We start from the raw sequence: 23,264 nt of genomic DNA, 5'->3' as shown, positions 1-23,264 counted from the left end.
CAAAACAAACAACCAGCCCTTTAAAAAGTTTTAAACTAAATAATTTTGTCTTTACCTAGCAAAAAAGAAACACATCCAAAAAAAAAAAAAAAAAAAAACTTAGTAAATAAGTAGCAGCAAAGCCAACAGTCAAAGCCGCCCCTAACTTTAAGTCCTGACTTCGTCCCATGTACGTCTCACATAATTCATTTGTAGCATACATAAAGAGGATAATATACTATGGACACCCTAAAACATACATAGTATGACAACGCAAAAAATAGACCAAATTTCTAGGAGACTATAGCTGGAAGCATCATATATATATTGTGTTTGATGATCTCCCATTTATGCAAAGAGTTACATCGTAACCACCAAAGTGACGTATTAGCAAAGTAGGATTACAAGCACAGCCTCTCCTTACAGCCATGTGATTATTCTCGCAATACATGCAATGCAAGAAGCAGGAAGCAGATAGATAAACCTAGTACACGGTGGCATCTCTTACGCAATTTGAAATCATGCATATTATAAAAGCATATAGAAAGTTAAGTGACAAAGCCAAGGATGAATTGCCAGACCAGTGAAATGGATATCGTATACTTCCCAATATCCTCACCGGACGACTGAAGCACAGTGTTGGGTGCCACCAGACACAAGGCTCCCATTGCATTGCATGGCTCCGCCCAAGTTGGGAGACAGGCCTGAGAACCTGTGACCCGGCTGCTGATAGGTATTGTTACCATTTCTATTGGAGACACTAGTGATGTCAGAGCAGGCTGTAATGGAACCAACATGTTGACCGGTTCCAAATTGACTACTATCGAAGTCTGACATATTTTCAGTGTCTGAGACATAATGGTTGCTACTAGTGGCGGTTGGATCAGGATTTTGCCCCTTTTTTGTGCTGAGAAAGCGTCCACCAGTTCCCCTAGTCCTATTTAATGCATGACGATGCCGAGACTCATGAAGATATGGCTGCATTTAATTGAAAGGGATGCAGATCAGTATATAGACAAAACGATACTCTCCCCCACCCTTCAGGTTTGTATAAATACAACAGATGAATCAATGCATGACACCAAACTATATAGGAGATGACACCCCCCACCCGTTGAGGTTATAGATGAAATGACATTCCCCATTTCCCCTTGACGTTTGTAAATAAGTAGGAATATTTATTATTAAAAAAAATTTGAATATCCCTCAGGAAGCCACTGTGGGAGGGCATACTTTTTTGTTGTATTTATACAAACCCTAAGAAAGATGTCATTTTGCACAGTTTCATTTTGTGAAACCTCAAGGGAAGTAGGTGTAATCTTTATCTGTTCTTTTTTCCCCAAGCAAATTATCAATTCATTAAAGATTTGAAGCAAAGATCATACAGATTTTCCCAAAACTAGAACATACACTTCCACAAGGAACCAAATGCAGCAAAAGGACATACATACCTTTCGAGCTTTGACAAGTTTGTTTTGAGCCTCAAGCTTTGCACGTGACTGTCTCCTTCTGAGGATTCCGTGGTACTGTTTTGGATTGACATAAATGGGTCCATAATCCGTAAAATCAAGTGGAAGTGGGACTCGTGCAGGTGCCATCCCCATCATCTGCGGCCAAAACCGGTTAATTTTCAATCATACGTATCATATCAAGAAGTATAAATTGCAACAAATACGTGAAAGGAAAAAACAGTTGAAGACAAAGGCCAGATTAATAATAAAGTAGATAAAGCTCCATTGTCCCTAGTCAAAGTTGCAATTGTACTGGTCCAAAAAAAAAATATAGTCAGAGTTGGCCTCAACATTGAAAATGGCAAAATAATAATAGCTTTGTGCTAATTCATGTATTCCAACACTATCTAACAAATTAGAGTATACAGATTCCCAATTTATGTATTCTCCACAAGATAAAATTAACAAGGCAGAAGATTGGTATGCATAGATCAAAGGCATCCTCAAACATTGAACTTAGTGGAACTTACAATTGCTTGTGGTCCATAAGAAGTCAACAACCCACCAAAGCATGGCTCAGCATAAGGATATGGAACACGAGCCTGAAATGGGAGAAGAAGCATGAGTTTTACAGCATAGCCTACAAACAAGGTTCCATGATCTACAACTCAACCTACCATTGAATAGCTATGAGCAACTTGTGAGGGATTGAACATAAAATCTGAATTATTCAGCAAAAAACCTGCCTTCATTTGACCTTTGGCATCTTTGCCACAACCTTCATCTTGATCTGGATACATATATAAACAATTCATCACATGTTAGGCTAACCTAGCAAAAGACTAGTGCAAAAAGGAAACCCTTATGACCCCAGATCTAAATAAAAACATAGAACATTAACATGACATATGCAAGGAATGACCATATAGATTAGGATAAAAGGAGGTACTGCCTTCAACACTTGTTCTGCTGTAGATCCCTATTTCATTTAATTTACTTCAATTGAACTTTCCAAGCCAAATTTTCTATGGAACCATGTGTAAACCTATCATGGCTTAAATCTCTAGTAACAGAGATCTATATTTTATTTAATTTGCTTCAAATAAACATTCCTAACCAAATCTTCAGAAGACGCTTGCTAGCCAACTTTCACAATGAACAGAAAGTACAGGGAAAAAAATAAAAGAAATAATATACAATACACACATTAAAGCAAGTTTAAAGACATCTTTTGTATATGTAGTTCTTAGTCTCCAGAATACCTAACTTGTTGAAAAATTGCACCTAGCAAATATAATTGAATTCTTATTTTCTGCCTCACCTTAAGATCACTGTAAAAGTCTGCACCTCACAAGGGTTATACAAAAAATGTGGAACAGAATCACAGAATCAACTGAATAAATACCTGATTCTGATGAAATGCATTGACCTTGAGAATTGGTCCCTCCCACAGCACCCACTTCATGGTGAGACTGACCAGTAAATTGAATTGTGGATGATTCCTGGTCTGGTAGTTGAAGACCTAAATGTTTTGCTTCATGACTTTGTTGTCGTGGAGAATCCATTTTCAAGCTTGCAGTCTTGGATGAAGATGATGGAATTTTCTGTTCATTTGAATTCCACCACGATGAGCATTTAACAGTGAGATGAGGCATTGCATGAACAGGTTTTTGTCAAGAATTTTTCTTGGGAAAGTTTAGATGTCTGTCAATTTTTTTTTCTGAATTTGATGCCAAAGCCAAAAGATTCTTAACTGTGAGCAGGTCACTTTGGCTCAATTTGAGATTAGCTAATCATGAAAAACACAAAAGTCAATGAGTAATTTTCATAAAATCATGTAAATACATGCATTTAATGACATGTTTGCAATCATTCAAAAATAGAAAAGATGGACTCAAGAACACATCAACATAAAGCCTCCAAGCACTCAAGAAGAGGATTGGATGCATTAATTTATTTCTTCTTTACGGATTTAGTACCCATAATTTTGAAAGTGAGCACCACTTGTATTCTACTACAGTAACCTAAGCCATACCTAATGTTTGACTACACATAAAATGATTCCTTGGTAAGGAAAACAATCCTATAAATTAGAATCTCCAAACTCCCAAAGCAGTAAGATCCTCATTTAATAACAAAGAATTTGTTATCAAGGTTCGCCACTGTTAGCCATTTTTCTCATTATCCATATATGATCTTTTTCTTTCCAATTGTACTACTTTTATCAATTAACCCCAACGTATCATGAATGAATAACATTTTGTGGATTGAATGGGAATGTTTAACGTTCATATCCTAATTTGTAGGAACAGAATTGAACGTTAGAATTTTGGTGGGTCTTTAACTAACCCATTTTTCCCATTATCCATATATGATCTTTTTCTTTCCAATTGTACCACTTTTATCAATTAACCCCAACGTATCATGAATGAATAACATTTTGTGGATTGAATGGGAATGTTTAACGTTCATATCCTAATTTGTAGGAACAGAATTGAACATAAGAATTTTGGTGGGTATTTAACTAACCCATTTGAGCTCTCTGAAAAATGATGATGACCACACAGAAATCCTATAAGGAAAAAACCCATTACAGCCCAAATGCTATTCACTCTTATCTCTCCCTTTTTTTTTTTTTTTTATAAGTAATAAGTTTATTGATATCAAAAAAGGGGAAGCACCCTAGTACACAGGGAGTGTACAAGGGGTCAAACAATCAAGAACAAAAATTACAAGAATCTAGGAAATCAAAAAAAGATAAAAATGATTGGTTCCGCAATGCAGCCAACCAATCCATTAAAGTTCTAAAGAAAAACAGCTTCAAGTCTGATATTGATCTCTCCTTATCTTCAAAGCACCTACTATTTCACCTAAATCAGATATAACAACAATTACAAGTTTCTGTATTAAGTCATGAATTCCATATGCCACATTCTGTGAAAATTGGAACTGTGTGACACCCTCTTTGGCTTTTTCTGTATTAAGTCATGTCTAAATTATCACATAGAGAAACTATTGCTTTACCCACAATTCCAGAAGGACCAGCACACACACACTTCAAGAAGAAACACCACATCAGCTATCTTATTTAAAGCATCATAAATTCATTCAATTTCAACCACCTCTTCTCCTTTAATGCAACCACAATTCAATGTCAAAATTTACACTAAATCATTGGTTAATTCATATTCTTATCTATAAAAAATAAATAAATTTGATAGGGGATTTATTACTATGCTGACCCTAGCATTATACCAACAGTTGTAGAAATGCAAGCAAGCACATAATCTGACAAAGTCCCAACGGAGAAGAGAACACAAACCTCAGCATTCACTACCACATCATGAGAAAAAAGAGAATATTTGCCTTTTACAAATCTACGTTTTTCCAATATACATCAACGTCTATTCTTAATATCATTATTTGATTGGTAAGTTACTGACACACACTATGCCTCTTGAACCAACAACCTTACCCTCCATCCCATTATTAAGGGAGGTGGAAGTGCCATTTGAGCTGAAGCTCATTAACATCTCTTCTTAATATCTAATGCAATTAGAAAGAACCAAGCCACTTTTGTTACTTAATAGAAGTTCTCTACAGTGGAAAGAGAATGTCAAGCCGTAATCATAACAGTCATTGAAAACATCTATCAGACAACATGTAATTACAATTGGATGTGCTCACCAAGTTAATTAGTCAAAGATCACCGATGATCCCATACATGCATCATTTAATATTCAAGTAAGAACTTGGTCACAGGCTACAAATTAACACTACAAAATTCCATACTGTAACTCAAAATCCATGAAATGCCATAAAAAGGTCATGGTGACAAAGTTACCTTGGTTGTTTTATGTTTCAAGAACAAAAAAAACCCTAGCTTTGGAAGACCTTGAGAGAAATGCCGTCAAGAGTTACATTCAGTCAAATACTAGAAACGACTAACGAGGTCTACATGCAAGTATGCAAAATAATTAAAATAAAAACCTTTGAGGCATAGATCCCTGAAGACTGGAGAGGTTTTAATTTCTATAAAGTAGAAACCAAACAATCAGACACACAACAAAACGCAAAAGCAAGTTCAATCACACAAATTCATCACATGAATCACAGTAATACATGAGACACCTAGATCAATATATAACTCCTTCAGAGTCCTTGGAGCTCAGTCATTCAAGAAACAAGAGAGAGAGAGAGACAGATTCATGGCTTGCCTAACCTTAATAGATCAAACATCAAAAGGGACATACACAAAAACCCATTACTAAAAATGGGAAAACAATTAAAAGAGAGAGAAAAAAAAAGTAAGTAAAATTTCTAATCCTGCGGGAACAAGAGAAAAAGGAACCACCTACCAAATGCAGTCAAAAACCCATTTCAAGAAATGGAAATGCTCAAGTATGAAATACCCACAACCAGAAAACGAGAAAGAAAACTTCCAAAAGCACAACACCAGAGTCAGACAACCAATAGCAACAACTTCACCAAGAACTACTTTCCCATCATCATCATCATTATCACTACGATCTAAAACCCCACATGCACCCAATAAAACATCAAATAAAAGCAACCCACTAAGATTCTAGGCCAATAACTGAACCTCCCACAAGAGGAAAAGTACATTAAAGAGAGTGGGAAAAAAAAAAAAAAAAAAAAAAAACTCTAGCTAGAGATAGAAAGAAAGGAAAGCATCAAAAGCAAAGAGAGTTATGGCAAATGATGCATATGAGATAAGGATAGTGGAGAGACAAGATAATAAGTGAAAAATAAAAAATAAAAAGAGAAAAAAAGAGAAAGAGAGAGACCTTTGGGATCTACTAGGACATGAAGAAGAAGCAAAGAAGAGTGGTGTTGGGACGAACTTGGACATGTTTCCTCTCTTGAAACCCCCCCACAATACACTCTCTCTCTCTCTCTCTCTTTCAAACTAATATGTCTTTGGTTGTATCTATGTCCGTACAAGTCCCTCTCTTTCCTTGATCTTCGGCTTTGCTGTGTAAGCTATAACTAAAACAACCACAAACAAAAGACTCTTCACTCAACAAAGTCACAACACTAACACTAACACTAACACTCTCACCCACCATTGCCAGCCAGGTCTACCACTACAAGTTACAACCTTTACATCTTCTCCAACTTTCCCATTTCTTTCTCTCTCTCTCTCTCTCTCTTTCTCTCTCTCTCTTGTTGGGTACTTTGGTTGGGTGCAAGTTCTCTCTCTTTGGCTATTTGCTTGTAATTTTCCACTTAACGTCGTTTTCTGACTACTGGGGCCGCACGCTAGCGTCCAAACGCGTCCTTAACCTTTGGCCTTGTCCACACTCTCTCTCTCTCTTACTCTTATAGCCGCCCTTTACTATGCTCTATGCGGTACATTCCCACGCGCTATTCACACGCGCTGCGTCACATTCGTACCAGGTGACTTATTACACTTTTTTGGCTCTGTGCTGTTGGCCGTACTCTTCACGCGCCCATTGACCGCGTGTGATTATTCCCTCACTATAGTACTAAATTTTAGATTTTTTTCTAAACGTGACTTTAGAAATATAAATTACTGTGAGTGACTGAAGAGAAAGGGTTAGGGTTCAAGTCTATAGGAAGAATTTTATACACATATACACTTAGATTAGACTAGAGTAAAAATTCTATCTTGTATAAATAATAATAATAATAAATTATCTGAACTTTGTTGTTGTTGGGCCAAATTTGGTAGCTTTATTTTCGGAAATGCCCTTCCTCTCTTTGAATTATTGCCTTCCCCATACCCTTGGAAATCGAAAGGTGGTATAAATGCCGATAGGATTTTATTTTCAATAAGTCTATAAACCCTCCTCATTTTTAAAAAAAATAAAAAAATTTACAATTATTGGAGTGATATTAATTCACTAGTAAAAAAAAGATAATATAAATTTGTGAAATTATTTAATAATCAATATGTTACGGTCTCAACAATTGTGAGAAAATTTTATAAAATTTATTGTATTTGAATTGTGAAACATTACTCTTTTAGTTTAGTATTGAACTTTAGTTTAGCCTTTTTTTTTAAATAGTAATAATTTTATAAAATATTTTTTAATCACGTCCAATTTATTTCTTTAAGCAAAATAAGTAATTAAATATAATATATATATATATACACACACATAAAATGTCAAAATAAAATAAGAATTAATAATAAATAATCATAAGTCTAAGTAATATTAGTTAGATATGAAAATATTAGATTTATTCAATCTTGAATTTTAATTAACTTATTCTTTTTTTTTAAATGAGATCAAATATGGATGGAAATTTTAAAAAATATTGTTTCCCTTCTATTAAAAGGAAATCAATTGAACATTTAGGGATAAGAGGTTTATATTTTTTTGAGAATAAACTTACATTTCCTTATTATTGCTTAATATGGGAGAGTGGTATTGTGACTTGAAAGATATGCGGTGGGACTTCGCCGGCTTGCCATAGGTAACTATTAATTACAAAAGCAAATTGTAACAGAAAAATATAAACTATCTTATTTTAGTCTCATAAACCTAGTATAGAAAAATAAATGTGGATGTATTGAACTTTTTGGTTAAGTCACAAGAAAATTAGATCATTTGAGTCTTGTTTTATTATATTTTACTAGTTAATTGGTTAAAAAATAAAAAAAATAATAAGATTGTGAATTATAAATTATTATGGAAAAAATTTCGAAGAGATATTTGGTGACCGACCGTAATTTCAAATACTACACTTGGAAATCATATAAATTAAATTGGGGATGACCCGCTTTGGCCCTTCAATGGTTTTGTTACTTACACTTTGTTTGATAGCAGCTAAGAGGGAAGAGAAAATAAAAGAAATTAGTAAGGGAAAGGAAAGGAAAATAATTTTCTCATGTATATTTGGAAATAGGGAGGCAATGAAAAGAAAAGAAAAGAGATGATGCTCCTCTTTCCTTTGTTTGGTTTGCAAAGAGAAATAAAATGAAAAGAAAAATTTATGTATTTTACTTTTATGCCCAAGTGAGATGGGTGAAAGTTATGGTAACAATGTAAATTTAGGGCAATTAAAAGTCAGATATGTGGGCTCCAATTTTTTTATTCCATTATTTCCCTTCAAACCCGTCCAAATTGGGTCGATTGCAAAATGCAAGCCAACTAGATGTGCTCTCTTTACCTTCTTTTACTCCCCAATTATCCAAAGTCCAAACAGATTAACAGAGGAAATAATTGTCTTTCCCCTCTTTTTCCCTTCTCATCCTCATTTTTAAACACAATGTTATTTCCTTCTCAAAAAAAAAAAACACAATGTTATTGCTACAATTTTTAATGATTCTCTTCTTTCTTTCTTCTTGTTTTTTTGATTTATGTTTTTAAAGCTCACTGCATTGCAACCAAAAAAAAACATTATAGGAGTTTTATTAAAAAGGAAATAACAAACAATAAATTATGTATCAATTAAGTCCTTCCGAGTGAAAAATTATCTTATGAGATAGTCTCATGAGATTTTTTTCTCACACCATGTGTAAATCCCATATGTTATGAAAGAAAGGTCTCATGAGATACCTTATCTTTCTGAGAACATACTTAAAAAATAAAATTATATGTGTGTGTGTGTAAAGGAATCATATACTAAATACAATGGGATATTATTTGACCCCTTAAAAAATTAAATAATAATTTGATCATGTTCTTGGGAATTTATATATTTTATTTTAATCATAGAAAGTTCAAAACAAATAAACAATCGAGATTTATTTCTCAAAAATAAAATAAAATAAATGATTTAGATTTGGATTTGAGATTGGATGCAATTATAAAAGTAAAGGGAATTGCTCTCCTTTTGCCATTCTTTATGTTGCTTTTTGCCTCCTTTTTATTTTTCTTACATAGAAAAATAATAATAAAACTAGTTTTAAAAAAAATAATAAGTTAAACTTTTTTTTTCACATATTTATCATAAAAGTTATTAAAAACTATATCTATTTTATACTTAATGAATAAACTACCGAAAACTATATGATACCTAATACCTAATGGACCCTTCAAATTTTCACACACCCCGAGTGCTTGGTCTTAGAATTTTAACTGCCCTATATCTATATGATACCTAATGGACACTTCAAATTTTCACACACCCCGAGTGCGGTCTTAGACTTGTAACTGCCCATTGACCGAGCTCATGAGCCGCCGAGTAGGCAGTCTTACCAACTCTATTTAAATAAGCAAGATTCGAAACCTACTATCCAACACACTATTGCTTAGCACAACTTGTAAATTAGAATGAAAGCTTCACCAATTCAACTTGAAGTTCATTTGCACCAAAACTTTGTAAAAATGACCAAACTTCCTTAAAAACGTCAAGATCAATTTAATAATCCAAAATGTTACACATGGTTTAGACACAGCTAAGTTTTTTTATTATATTTAATTATATTTTTTCTTTAAAGTAATTGAATGCTAATTAAATTGATTCATCTGTAGATGATATGATAGTTTGTGAGGTTGGGCTGGCAGTTGGCACTAGGCATAAAAGGCATATTCCTCAAAATCAACAAAACAAATTTAATAATCTAACATAGTATTAGATGCATCAAAATCCATGAAAATATCTAATTAGATTCCCTGTTTGCATTAGTAATATAATCTAACATAGTATTAGATGCATCAAATTCCATGAAAATATCTAAATTACATTCCTTGTTTGCATTAGTAATATACCGTAATAAAATATTTTGAGAATTTGTAAGAGAAAAATGTTCATTTGGGAGGGTCACTGAAAAGTTTGGGGTAAAACCGGTTTGGAGTTATTTTCCTTTAACTTATCATGTGGCAATTGAATAGACTATTAGTTTATAATTTTAATCACATGACTTATTAAAAAAGTAATGCTTAAATAATACGTATAATGACAAAATTTGACAACAAATTTAGTTGTAGCCTAAAGCTTGTAAATTTTTTAAATCAAATGTTTGAATTTAAAGTTTTTGTAGTCTAAAATTATGCATAAAAAATAAATATATAAATCGATTAATAAATAACATCTAATTAATACAAAATTTGATAGGTGTGATTGGTATTGACTTTTAACTTTATGTTTTAAAACCTTAAGGAGTGTTTGGTTTGTATTTTCAAACAACCATTTTCAGTTTTTAAACAATATTTTACGCATTTTAACGTACTTTTTCACCTCACACGTATATCCACAAATATTTTCAAACAACAATTTTCAATTTTTAAACAATTTTCTCACTTTTTTTTTCAAGGCATAAGTATACTTTAACACATTTTTAGCAAAAAAATTTCAGCAAAACACTAAATAAACTGATTCCAAACAAACAATTTAGGCATGTTAAGTTTTTTAATAAACCAAATTTGTACATATAAAGACTCTTATAATTCATTGGAAAGATAAAGTCATGGATTGAGAATCAGAAACTTTGTTCGGCTCACCATAAGAAGCAATATATAATATTATAAAGAAAAAGTTAAAAGAAGGTGGAGGGGTAGTTGAGTAAATTTGAATGAGTGAGATGATAATGCAAAAGAGATCAAAAGAAAAGGTAGTTTGTCCTATTATCCGTGTCGTTTAGTAATAGGTACTAGAATCTAGGGAGACCTTAAAAAAATGTAGAGAAATTACAAAAATTTAAAAAAAAAAAAACCAAAAAAAAAAAGCCTGTTGGAGAAGATCTGGTACTGGTGGGTTTGACTCGTAGGCTTCGCAAGGAGACATGAGTAAAGACGAAGATGTCCGAGTTCGTTGCTTTTCAATTAGTCTACTACCCAACCCCACATGGAGATTAGATTATTGCACCAATAAAATATTCATTTTATAAATTAATTAGCTGATCTTAAGAGTGGAGAGTTTTAGTGCTTCGTAGCACATTTATGGCCTTCGGTTTATAATGTTTAATAATTTGCCACCATCATTTTTAAAATAAAAAAAAAAATGCTGGCAGCCGCAACAAGACACATAATTTTGCTACAATTTACCCATCTGGCCATGTGTTGAGTTGAGAATAGTGGATTATGCTAGTACCATTATACTACGAAGAAACACGTAATTTGGCTACAGTTTACTCATGTGTGGAGATGAGAGTGGTGAATCATGCTAATACTAATATACCACAACAAAACACATAATTTGTCTACAATTTATCTATGTGTTTGTGCTAGTACCAGTGAATTACAACAAAACACATAATTTTACTACAATTTATCCATGTGTAGACAAATGGGCAACTTATGACAAAAAATTGTGGATTTTATCATGGTATTAACATTATTCTTATAATGTTAGGTCAGAGTTTGGCTCCAAATTGGAACTATCTTTTCTGATTGGTAAAATATAATATTACACCCATGTTATTAGGAAAAGAAAAAATCATATCACTAACACATAGATGGTACTTCAATTGCCAAATAGTTAAGAGTGAAATAACTTTAAATATGTTTGGAACCAAACTTTTTTCATGATAACATTTTTGTTACATTGACTAATATTTTAAATAAAATGATACCATATAAGGACACAATATTATTTTATTTTTATTTTTATAAAAAAATCTATAGATCCATTCATGACAATCTATGTTAAGTAAGTTGTCTCTAATACTCTTAAATTTAAATATTTAATATGAAATGATTTCTTTTTGGGCATGCTTTTCAAGGAAGGTGCAAAAACACTAATAATTTTATCATCACCTTTATTATTAAAAGAGAGTAATTTAGCTAGCATTTTTTAGTATTTTCAACGAAGACATCTAGGATTCAAATCCTCTCTCTCTCTCTCTCTCTCTCTATATATATATATATATATAGGGTTTGGTTCAAGTTACACCTGATATAACTCTAAACAATGTTACACCACCTAATAATTTGTTATAAAATTTATAGTTTGAAAATCTCACCGTTGAATTACATGTTTTATATATTCTTAATATCATGCCAATTTTTATGTCAATTGGATTTACTATTTGATCTATAAATTCAAATTTTATGCATTATTTTAAATTAAAAAAATTTGAATTCAAACAATTGATTAATGCCTTGGCTATTAATTTTTGATCACCTTAAAATTTTGCAAGCATAGAGAATATACAAAGATAATGTAATCTAACAGTGGATTTGTCAAAATTCACATTCAATTAAAAAATATGAGAAAAATATTCATATACCCCCTAAACTTTCAAGTACTGGCCAAGACACCCCCTGGACTTTTTTATTCACCAATTTACTCCGTAAACTTTACATACCAGCCAAATCAGTACCTCAACTTGTAAACTGTTAAAAATCTAACAAAATGGTCACATACGTCTAACATGGGGTTTAAAAAACAAATTTAATCCAAATTAATAGAAAGAGAAAGCTAGATCTGGCCTGGAGAGAAGAAAGAGAGAGATATGATAGAAACAAAGCCATCGTAGCATAGAGCCACCGTAGTCTACTAGCATCGCCTCCTTGAATCACCGCGATAGTTGTGGCCATTACAATAGTTGGCCTTTTTGTTTCTTCTTCTCAATAGGTATCCCTCTAGCTTTTGCTTGGCCTTCTTTAACTTCCCTTAAATAAATCGCTTAATTCTAGCTAATCTACCATTCTCTTCATACGCTGCTTTGAGCCATCCGATGAGTGCGTCAAAGCTACCCCATGCTTGTTTAAGTGGGCAAGTACATGAAATAGGTGGGTTTAATATTGCTTAAAGTTACATTAAGTGTAACATCGTCACTTATATATGGCTTGCTTAAGTGGCAGTAGCGTTGAATAGACCACATCTGATTCATTGCCTGTAAAGGATTTCTAACTCAACCCTTATAACATAACCGTACACTATAAAAAAAAAAAAACAACAAGAAAAAGAAAAAAAAAAAAAGGAAACCAGCCAATTGGAAGTAACACCAGACACTTTGAACTTCAAAAATTGAAAAGCAACCAGGCCCAAGACCCAGCGAAATTTGGCAAGAAATCATATGATGTTTGTAGTCAAATTACACACCCGTTTTTAAGGTAAAAGATGTCTTATAGTACAGTTGGGTCACACTCATACATACCAACAAGGAATCCACTATTTGTTCCATATTTCCTTTCAACAATCATGTGATTCACCAGCCTAAAGTCCAACCAACTCTGTAGTCTGTATCATTAACCTTATTAGGCTTCGTGTGAAGGCATTAGAGCATTAGGTGATTCAGTCTAAAAGTGGAAAAAGCTGTCACCAGCCAGAGAGAGCAAGACCCACAAAATAATTACAAAGTAACATGCACTAATTAACAGTAACTTTTATTGACAAAAATCAAATAAATTAAATGGATATCCAAAATTTCTGGGACCTATGGACTCTACAAGTTAGTGCACCGAAAACAATAGGGAACCCAATAACGTGGAATTCCAATTAATAAACCAAACTGGGTGCTTCCTGAGAGAATGCAGACTACAAATACTATATATATATCTTTATGCATTTTTGCTTCAGCAGCGAGCACCTCAACTCTTAGGCTTCAATGAGAGCAAAAAAGTGCACTGCTTCAATCGCCGCCGCTAACATGGGAAGGCAGTACCTCATCAGGTCCCTTGAAGCATAGTAGAAAGCTAATATGCTGAAACAAGGGTGGGAACAAACTTTAACAAATGTATGGTATTAAGGGCAAGGTATGAAAATAGAAAACAAATTTACTGAGATGCTATGATTGAGAATGTAACACCAAGGACAGAAACGAAAATAGTAGCGGATTACCTCAATATATTGTGTCCTTTGATTATATTATATTAGTCAAGCATGATTTCTGCCATTCAGAGAAGGTAAGGCTTCAGATTAATGAAAACAATGTGTAATCAAAGACCTAAAGCTCGAGAACTTGGGATAAGGTTTATTTTTAGATTGAATCATTAATCAAGCACTACAAAAAGTTGAGACTGATGTTTTTGTATGAATATATAAATCTTTGGGCAATATCACAAAACCTCAAACTTCAACCAAGAGAAGGTTTTATATTTTATGGAAAGGGGGGGGGGGGGGGAGGGGTGTTGAAAGGCAAAGCCCGTACCGCAAGGTTAAATCAATTAAAGTTGCTTTCAACAATATATTGCTTCAAAGTTCAAACATTTATGGAAATTGTATCGATAAACTTCAAATACTCACCATGAATCTAAAGTTGTAAGTTGATGTTTTCGGACCATTTGAAAATATCAGAGTAAACTCGATCCCCACCCAAGTCGTCTCCAGTGGCCCCTGCTGCTACTCTTATAATATCTTCTATCAATGCAAAATTACCCATTATATCAACATGGGCACCACTTTGGGTGCCCCGGCCCTCTAGAAGATTGGCGGGGGGGGCATGATCGTACTCCCTTATGTAAGTATGAATGCCTGAAGGATTGAAACGAGTTTTTCCCCGCCAACCTTTAGCACACATAAAACCTGAACTTAAAACAGGCACAGTTTCATCTCCGTCAACAGAAAAAACACCACCTTTTAGACAGGAGTCCTCACTTCTACCCTCTGCTGAGGTATCTATCTGAAATGGAATGTAACATTCTGATGGAGGAGTTAACTTGTATACATATGCTCTTTCCGTGGGAACTCCAACACCATACATAGAGTAGATTTCCATGTCTGGAGCATTTGGTAATCTGCAAGGCAGTACAGAAGTTTAAGCAGCAATATTAAGGGGGAGTTCACTTGAACTATAGCCAACCTAGAACAACTAAAGAACGTTCATTGCTATTATAGTGATAAATAAACAAATCATATCATCAGCCTAAACATAATATTTTAAGATCAAGAAGAGAAAATTTCCAACACATTAGACCATTCACAAAATTTCAGATATCAATTTCTCCAGTAACTATAATATAAGAAGGATTTTAACCCATTTTCCCAAGCTTCTGTACCGCACAGAAGAGAACCTTCCAACAAGATTACGTAACATCCTTTTTTTTTTTTTTTGATAGGTAACTAGATTATGTAACACTGTGCTCAATGTGTCTACAAACATATAAATAGAGTATGACATGTGCATATTTATACACACACACTGCAGAGAATGATGCATGCTTGGCTAATTAAAAGCTTTAACATTGATCAGTCACATTGGTGCGCATACTTTGTACAACTTAAATAGCACATCATCAACAACATTTGAAGAAAAAAAATTATGTCAGGGCAATTTATTACTCATAAGAAACAAACAGCTAAAACAACAAAGAAAAGTTAAAAACTCACTTTGTTTCTAAGGGGTTTGACCAATATTTGTAATGTTGGTATTTAGGGTCATCCAAATTGTCAGCAATTCCATATGAAAAATGAGCATCTCCACGTGCCATCATCTTGGGGGCAACATAATGAAGCAGATCCAAAATTGACCCAGCTGTGTAAACTTTGTAATCTGCAATAGCTTTTACACCCTCAATACCCATTTCATGGTACTCTGTCCATACATCACACTTGGTTGCATTTATAAGGTTACTACCCTTGAAAGCATCCTGCCAGTAAGCCAATAAAAGAGAAAGTAAGCACATAGAACTCCAAGCAATATACTTCAGACAAATAACAATTGCTAGTCTAGGTAGCAAACACCTCAAATTAGTGAGTACCTCAGCAGCAGATGTACGATATTTCAGTCACTGATTACTAAAATATACTTCAGGAATTTTTTTTTTGTTTATTTATTTGTTTTTAAAAAGCTTGGACTCTAAAGAAATCAGCACTCGTAGAGTGCAAAAAACAGTAGTCTGCCTTTCATATGATCGATTGTGCATTCTAGCAAATGATATGTGACAATACAGGCTCGCATTTGAAATAACAAGAAGAAAGAATTAGTCCTCCACATAAAACATAGGAAAAAAAAGCAGTCTATCTTTGCGTAATCTTGCAAAGCAGTTGCATCACTCTGTAGCTACAAAATCTTACCCAGAAATTTGATACTAGAAAGTAGGTATAGTATAAATTACAAAGTATTGATACAGATGAAATGGATCAATCAATAAGACTAATTTCCTTGCATGCAGACTGGTGGACAGGAATAAAAAAAACCCCTTCCATTTTAATAATTAATTTCATATGAACCATGGGCTATCTTATGGCTCATCAATCATATGGATGATTTAAAAAAAAAAAAAAAAAGCTTTTCAGGAAATAAGCTACTTGTTAAAAAATGGAATGACTCATTTCTTGCTAACTATTTATTCCCGGACATAGTCATCTCATTCCATCAAATAGGCCATCTTCTTGATTCTCATTTGTGAGATTCATTATTATTATCACTTTTTTATGCATTCTACTAATTTTTTGTTTAATAAACTACTAAAGTATCCTGTTTTGTTAGTTACAATACATCACACTTTTTCTATTATCCCCTTGTTCTATATAAACTTAATTATAAGTGTATAACCTTTCACAGGTGGCAGAGAGAAATACACTTTGTATACTTTTTAGGTATGCATGCACACACACAGAGGCAGTGGGGGGGAGAGAGAGAAGATATGTTTACTTTCAATGGAAAGAGAACTCATAGCAATCAAACTAAAACCCAGAACATTACCCTAAAATCCACCATCTCAATCTCAGAGGAATGTATCTCAGCTACATCTTTCCCAAATGAAATGATCCTCCCATAATTTACTCTTTTTGTAGAACCCAGACCTCCCTTTCCATTTTGGTCTGCAGTGTTGGTATCATTATTTTTCAGCTTCTTTGCACTACAGTTGAAGTATCCTTCAGGAGACCAATCAAGGCCACCCCAAATGGTATCCCCACCTTTTGGTATCATTGACATGGTTGAATCCCATGTACGGGTCATCCGCATCATATGTTGTAGAGTTTGAAGACCAAAAACATCCTTATCCAAAACACCTGGTGCGAAAGCCCTGTTTAAGGATTAGCGGTTCATCAAAAGCAGAAAAGATGTATGGAAACATGCATGCCAGTATTGGTGTCCAGATCTGAATTTGGGTGTTCAAGTAAACAATATTTGAACACAAAATTACCCAAAGATGAGTCAGAATTTTTGGAGAGCAAGATGAATTTTATCTGGACAGTAAATCTTTAAAAAAAAAAAAAAAAAAACCTTTAACAGAAAAACATCTCTCTTCTTATTTCCTTACAACAAATTTTTTTTTTTTTTTGGGGGGGGGTGGGGTGGGGGTGAAGGGAAGCAGGAATCAAACAAGGTTCTCCCAGGCAATGCCATGAGAAAGGACGTTTGCAAATCAAAGAATACAAAAAACATTGATAACTTGGACCACCAGCTAGAATGGAGTCTTCATGCAATCTTTATCCTGCACCAAATTCATAATAAAAGAAATTGATGCCACCCTATTTCCTTTGAAATGATCCTATACATGCTACAAAACATTCTTTGTTTTGAAGTAATTCTGAAACCGAGGCGATTAAGACAAGAAAAGAAAAGATTATAACCTAGTCCTATTCATATCATGACAGTTGAAATATAAACCTGGCAACAGCAACATCCTTCGCTTCAATAGAGAAAAGTCCAGAGACTGCTTTTGGGACGCCTAGAAAGGGTCCACCAATATTCATCACTGCTTTGATATGCTTAGCACACCAATTCGACCCGCCACCACCACCCACTGGAGCTGGTGCCTCAACCCATTTCATGAAATGCAGAAAGTAGATAGCACCCATTGAGTGTGGAATAACAACCACCTTTTTTCCACCATTTGTAGCTACCATGAGTTCTATATTGCTTTTTATCCTGCTTAGACTTTGGTCTCTGACCTGATCAATCCAATTAGGCAGCGAATCATAAGCGGATTCGAGACAGGATGTATTCTATACTACAAGAGGATGACAAAAACTTCTGCCAATACCAGATAGTTAAATAATGACTTTTTTTTCTTTCAAAGTAACGAAAAGTTGAATAATGAAATTTCAGCAACACAAGTTGAGTTGGTGAAATTTATGTCCAGGAAAAATTAACTCCTAATTGAAATCTGTACCTCGGTGTTTTGAAACGACAATCTCCAATCATATGCAGCCATATACATGGTTTTCTCCTCATATCCAATGCGAGCCAAATTGGCAATTAAGACTGCCCAGACAAAATAACCTGGTGCAAAGTAATCAGCCGCCACAAGTCCAGATACAGGCCTCACCCTTATACCAGGCGAGTCCAGTCCAGTTTCATTGTCCAGTGACATGTGCTCAACCCAGCATAATGGCCTGCAGAAGCAACACACACCCCTTAAGGACTCACTTCCATGGTTCCATTAAGATAATCGCAAAACTTCATAACAAATGAGCAGCAAACTGATAAACATTCAGAATACAGGCAAATTTAGCATGATTTTATTCTACCTGGTGTCTTATTTTTTTGATAATATAATTCTACCTGTTGCTAATCAATCAGGAACGGATATAATTGGTCAATTTAACATATATATCATGGATCAAAAGCAATATAAGGTATAGTTAGTCTACTTTCAATTATCTCTAATTAAATTTTGTGCTTAGTCAAAGGATATTAATTTCTTATAAAAAAAATTAAAAGAAAAAAATTATATCTTATTAATTAAGCAAGTTCATAGCAAGGATTATGGTCCATTGATCATGCACTTTTACATGCTAAACCCCTATTTTAAGGACACCATTTTTTGCCCACAAATTTTCTCATTTAATGCCAACTCCTATGCCTCAGAAGAAGTACTGCTTTATGCATTCAAACAATTTTGTAAGATACAGCCACTAAATTTATGTGGAACAAATGCATACTTATATAAGATAGTATGAAAAGGGTTGAAGCACAGATTTCACAAGTTCACAGTCGACAATGAAATACCAAAAATATCCAATAAAGGCTTGAAAATGGTTAAATTGGGTCTTTTAGAGGGCAATACGGCAGCTTTAACAATTAGGCCATTTAGTCAAAAATGGTCCATCATTATATAATCACCCCATATCCCGTTTGTTTTTTAAAGATATCATCTAAAAACTTACCATTTACACAACACCTTCTGGTTGAAAAATTTTCAAATATTTCAGACCTAAATCAAATATTATTAACATAAGTCAGTCTCCAGCAACCTCACCCATAAGATTTCCATTCTAAGCTAAGAACAACATGATATAAACTATTGCATTCTTGCAACCACTAGATTAGCTATAAATACACATTCCTCAAATGTCATGCTCTCAGACCAATACATGACATATGGTTGAATTGGCTAATGCTTCATCTTATATAGACCACATCATTCACCACCAAATCCAGTTCATTTCAAATTCATCAATCACTTAAAAAACTTCTCCGAACCGTGCCTTCCCATAAAACGAAATGGCATTGCACAAAGAAGTTCTAATCCAAATTAAAAAGTAATACTCCCTCACTTCTAGCATCTTCATTTTAGGTTTCTTCCATAGAAATAAAAAAAATCACCCAAAAAAAAAAACACTTTCTTCACTTGCGTATGACAATGACCCAAGAAACACCCAAGTTTAAGCAATGTCACCCCCCCTAACTTCTCACCTAAGCAAAACAAACATAACCCACTTTTGCATTGTTATAATAAATAAATAAATAAATAAAACACCCTTTGAAGTATCAAAATCACTTCCCTCACATGTCACACTAATCAATGAGTAGTGTACATTTGTACTACCCTTTAAGTGTCCCATTGTATAAGCTCAACTTTTACCTTTTATATACCATTTTTAAAATTTTCACTTTTCCTTACATTTTCACCCAAAAAAAAAAAAAAAACTAATTAAGTTATTGCCCACTTTAGAATCTTTTTATTTATTTTAAAATCTCATTTAAGCTATCGTATCCAAAACCAATTAAAGTGCAGTGCTTTTCTGCAAGCATAATAAGAATACCAAAATTCTCATCACAAAGCACAAAAATTACAATTAAAATTTTTTTTAAAAAAGGTGCAGAAACCCGAAAAGGACCTTTACCTTCTGTACAATTCACCAAATGTGCCACCCCAGAGTCTCCTCCTAAACAATCCCTCGGCGCACTGGTGCCCCTCCCACAATTCGAGGCCGCCGGTGACGATTCCGGGCACGAAAACGACCGGATGCTGCGCCGTTAACCCTTCCTTCCTCAATTTGACGCCGGGAGGGTCAGGCAACGGTCCCGTTATCGCCTCCGTTACGTACTGAGGAAACGAAGCTGGCATTGCGTTGTACACGAATAGCAAGAACCACCAGATCGAGCATATGCAGCCAATGAACCAGCAACAGCTGTCCACGCAAGACCATCTCCTCGAAGAACTTCTCCTTCTTCTGGAACTTTCTTCGCTTTCGTGCTTTTGTGGAAGCTTCTGTTGTTTTCTGTTATCAACAACGTCGTCGTTTTTTGAGGCGGTGTCAATCTGAGAGCCTTCTGACTTATTCTCCTCGGCCTTCGTGGCCTTTCTCTGCCGCAGAAACGACATCGTTTCGCTCCGGGGTGGGCGAAAATTAAATAAAGTACATAAATAGTATAGAGAAGTTTTTTAATTATAAAAAAAAAATTAAAAAAAAATGGAAAGTTTGAGCTACTATGCTCCGCCGGAGTATCTGATCAAAACCCTAGGTTTCCCGGCGAGTGAAACGTGGAGGCACGGGATTGGCTGTGCGGGTTTTGTGTGTTTTTTTTGTTCATATTGGGAAGGGAATGAAGGGAGGCTCTGGAGGTTAAAAGATCTTACGTGGGCCCCGGAGGAAAACCATTGTGTTGACACGTGTCTCCGTACCGCGTCGGCTCAGACAAGGGGTCAGTGAATTGGAGGGTGGAAAGTGGGTGCGTTGGAGTTAAAGATGATCAACGGTGAGGAAGTAGGGGATGCCGGGGGCGGGGGGGGGGGTGGGGGAGAGTGACGTTGTTGTGGCGGTACTGGATAAGAGTGGTGTACATTAATTACAAAAAATGGTTGGGATTGGGTTTTGGTTTTGGTTTTGGTTTTTGGAGGCCATTCTAGCTTGTTCCATTCATCTACAATAAAACTAGTAAGTATTCTAGTGGTTTCCTTTCCTCTAATAGCATAAAAGCTGCTACTTGCGTCATGGTGCCTGTCAGCCTCGTACTAGGGAAGACTATCGAGCAGTCGGCGTATACTTCTCATTCTCGCGTAATGGTGAGTTTATCTAATAACGACTTTAGACTATAGGTGATGCTAGGAGGTTACTCCTAGTTTTTTTGCAATTTTCAACTCCGGCTGTAGAATATTTTTCGAGTTTAAAATATTTTCAAAAAAAAAACGATGAAGTTAAATCGTCAGTAGTATATATCTGTCTAAATGATGCCGAAATCTCGTTGTTGCCCCTACAAAACGGACCAAAACTTTCTTGAGATAGACACCGGTGTGGCGCTTGCCACAATACTTCCGATGTCTAAGTTAGTATATGACAATCTCTTAAAAGTAAAAGAAAAATGTCAAAGTATTTCTTGTTGGTGAAATTATCTACCTTTTGTGTTCTTTGTGAGTGTGTATATATAGTCTTTGGGGCTTCTAGCCGTTGGGGCCTTGATTGTGGTTTTAATGCTCTCCTTGTAACGTTTTAGGGCTTGTTAATGCAGGTCTTGATGAGGCTCCAACGGTCTGACAGCTAGTTAATACCTGGCTGAGGCATTGAATTCTCTTATTAATGTTCTGCCTGTCCTTGTCTAAACCGCTTTGTATTTGGACGATGGTGTTGCTTTATTTCGTCTAGAGGTTAGTCTCGTCAATCCCATCAGCTGCCCCCTCGGGTTCTATGGTCGTTGTGGCGTGTCAGGACGACCATTGAAAGTTAAAAAGTCTTTTAACTGGATGTAGCTCTTGGGGTTCTGTTTCGCATTTAATGTGTAGTGGTGGCGTCTCATGCGTGCTGGCCACGTGGCGTGCTCTAAACGGAGCAGTTAATGCCCCAATTGTGTGACTCTTGGTTTTTCCACTGAATTTCAGTTTTTTATGCCTAGCTTTTTAAACTTCTCCTCTCTTCACTTTCCCCTTCACTTTCTCCAACTCCTAATCATTGCTCTAAGTTTCTTCCTCTCCACTCTTTCCTTGTGACTTTCTCCGAGCCAGTGTGCCCTGTGGCTGAGCTTCCTACTTTTTCATTTTAAGGTATGTCCCTCTTCCCTTTTCTCTTTTATGTATACGATTACGATAGATTCCTTATTTTTTCCCTTTTTCTTTCTTTTCTGTGCATTTGTTTTTTTGGCGCTTTGGGGTTTCTAGGATTCATCTCTTTCTTTCCCTTTTTTTTGGCTTTTATGGTCAATAGTGTTGAGGTTAGAGTAGCTTGTCTCTCAGTTTCCTTCTTTTTTGCACATTTGGGGGCCTCTTTAGGTACTTCTCGTGTTTCTTCCCTTTGGTTGGAAATTTTGTATTTGAGGGTAGTGGTTTAGGTGTTGCATTGTGTGAGTTGTTCCCTGTGCTCTGTCAATCAAACGATTGGTTTGATAGTTTGGTGAGTGAGAGAAGGGTAATGTCTAAGGTAAGGTCAAGTGAACTCGAGACTGGGTTGTCCTCTAGCGACGACCTCGTAGAGGGGGACACTGCCGTCTCCGTCCCTTAAGTGGTTAAGGTTTTTCATGCTCTTGGGGAGGTGTGTGGTTTAGACAGGGAGACACTCTCCAGATTTAAGGAAAGATTCCAATTCTCAGATAGGGTTAGGGTTCGTCTGCCTCATGGGGAGGAACGAGCTTGCCACTTCTTGCCTGGGGAGGTGTGCTTTTACGAAGCTGCCTTCCTGTGCGGGCTTAGACTGCCCGTCCATCCTTTTATCATGGAGCTTCTAGGACATTTCGGTATCACTTTATGCCCAATTCGTGGAGGATAGTGGTTAGCTGTATGGAAATATGGCTGGCCGCCACAGACGGGGACATGATTAGGATGGACGAGCTCATTTACTTGTACCGTT

General features: G+C 35.1%; 2 protein-coding genes across 6 annotated transcripts; both read right to left on the bottom strand.

Moving 5' to 3' along the window:
- Positions 1-260: 260 nt before the first annotated feature.
- LOC142619451 (nuclear transcription factor Y subunit A-3-like) lies at positions 261-6,646 on the bottom strand. 4 transcript variants are annotated; one of them, XM_075792550.1, is made up of 6 exons: positions 6,239-6,646; positions 2,836-3,219; positions 2,108-2,220; positions 1,961-2,032; positions 1,431-1,586; positions 261-957 (listed from the first exon to the last, which is right to left on the bottom strand). In XM_075792550.1, the coding sequence occupies exons 2-6, from the start codon at positions 3,083-3,085 to the stop codon at positions 595-597; spliced, it is 954 nt and encodes a 317-aa protein (XP_075648665.1). In that variant the 5' UTR covers positions 3,086-3,219; positions 6,239-6,646; the 3' UTR covers positions 261-594. The 4 variants fall into 4 exon arrangements, with proteins under 4 accessions (XP_075648665.1, XP_075648681.1, XP_075648677.1 ...); XM_075792566.1 differs by having other exon boundaries at positions 2,836-3,034; positions 6,239-6,640; XM_075792562.1 differs by lacking the exon at positions 6,239-6,646 and adding an exon at positions 5,789-6,171.
- Positions 6,647-13,650: 7,004 nt separating this feature from the next.
- Positions 13,651-21,444, bottom strand: LOC142622430 (phospholipid:diacylglycerol acyltransferase 1-like). 2 transcript variants are annotated; one of them, XR_012841909.1, is made up of 8 exons: positions 20,331-21,444; positions 18,374-18,596; positions 17,869-18,152; positions 16,957-17,281; positions 15,639-15,898; positions 14,556-15,046; positions 14,151-14,199; positions 13,651-14,013 (listed from the first exon to the last, which is right to left on the bottom strand). XR_012841909.1 is itself a non-coding variant. In XM_075795893.1 (7 exons), exons 1-6 carry the CDS (start codon positions 20,810-20,812, stop codon positions 14,563-14,565), a joined length of 2,058 nt encoding a protein of 685 aa, XP_075652008.1. In that variant the 5' UTR covers positions 20,813-20,944; the 3' UTR covers positions 13,651-14,013; positions 14,556-14,562. The 2 variants fall into 2 exon arrangements, 1 of the variants encoding a protein (XP_075652008.1); XM_075795893.1 differs by lacking the exon at positions 14,151-14,199 and having other exon boundaries at positions 20,331-20,944.
- Positions 21,445-23,264: the final 1,820 nt, after the last annotated feature.

Source organism: Castanea sativa, chromosome 1 (genome assembly GCF_040712315.1).
Source record: "Castanea sativa cultivar Marrone di Chiusa Pesio chromosome 1, ASM4071231v1".
Lineage (NCBI taxonomy): Eukaryota > Viridiplantae > Streptophyta > Magnoliopsida > Fagales > Fagaceae > Castanea > Castanea sativa.
The sequence above is the reverse complement of the archived record's forward strand: the minus strand, read 5'-3'. Positions and strand labels throughout refer to the sequence as shown.

What these genes read in the sequence shown, in the direction of transcription:
- LOC142622430 (XM_075795893.1), bottom strand. Translation starts at nt 20,812, where the DNA reads ATGTCGTTTCTGCGGCAGAGAAAGGCCACGAAGGCCGAGGAGAATAAG. An exon ending in AAGGATGTTGCTGTTGCCAG is followed by an intron (nt 17,282 to 17,868) that starts GTTTATATTTCA and finishes ATCCTTAAACAG; the next exon opens with GGCTTTCGCACCAGGTGTTT. An exon ending in TCAAACCCCTTAGAAACAAA is followed by an intron (nt 15,047 to 15,638) that starts GTGAGTTTTTAA and finishes ACTGCCTTGCAG; the next exon opens with ATTACCAAATGCTCCAGACA.
- LOC142619451 (XM_075792550.1), bottom strand. Translation starts at nt 3,085, where the DNA reads ATGCCTCATCTCACTGTTAAATGCTCATCGTGGTGGAATTCAAATGAA. An exon ending in ATGCATTTCATCAGAATCAG is followed by an intron (nt 2,221 to 2,835) that starts GTATTTATTCAG and finishes ATATGTATCCAG; the next exon opens with ATCAAGATGAAGGTTGTGGC. An exon ending in TTGCTCATAGCTATTCAATG is followed by an intron (nt 2,033 to 2,107) that starts GTAGGTTGAGTT and finishes CTCCCATTTCAG; the next exon opens with GCTCGTGTTCCATATCCTTA.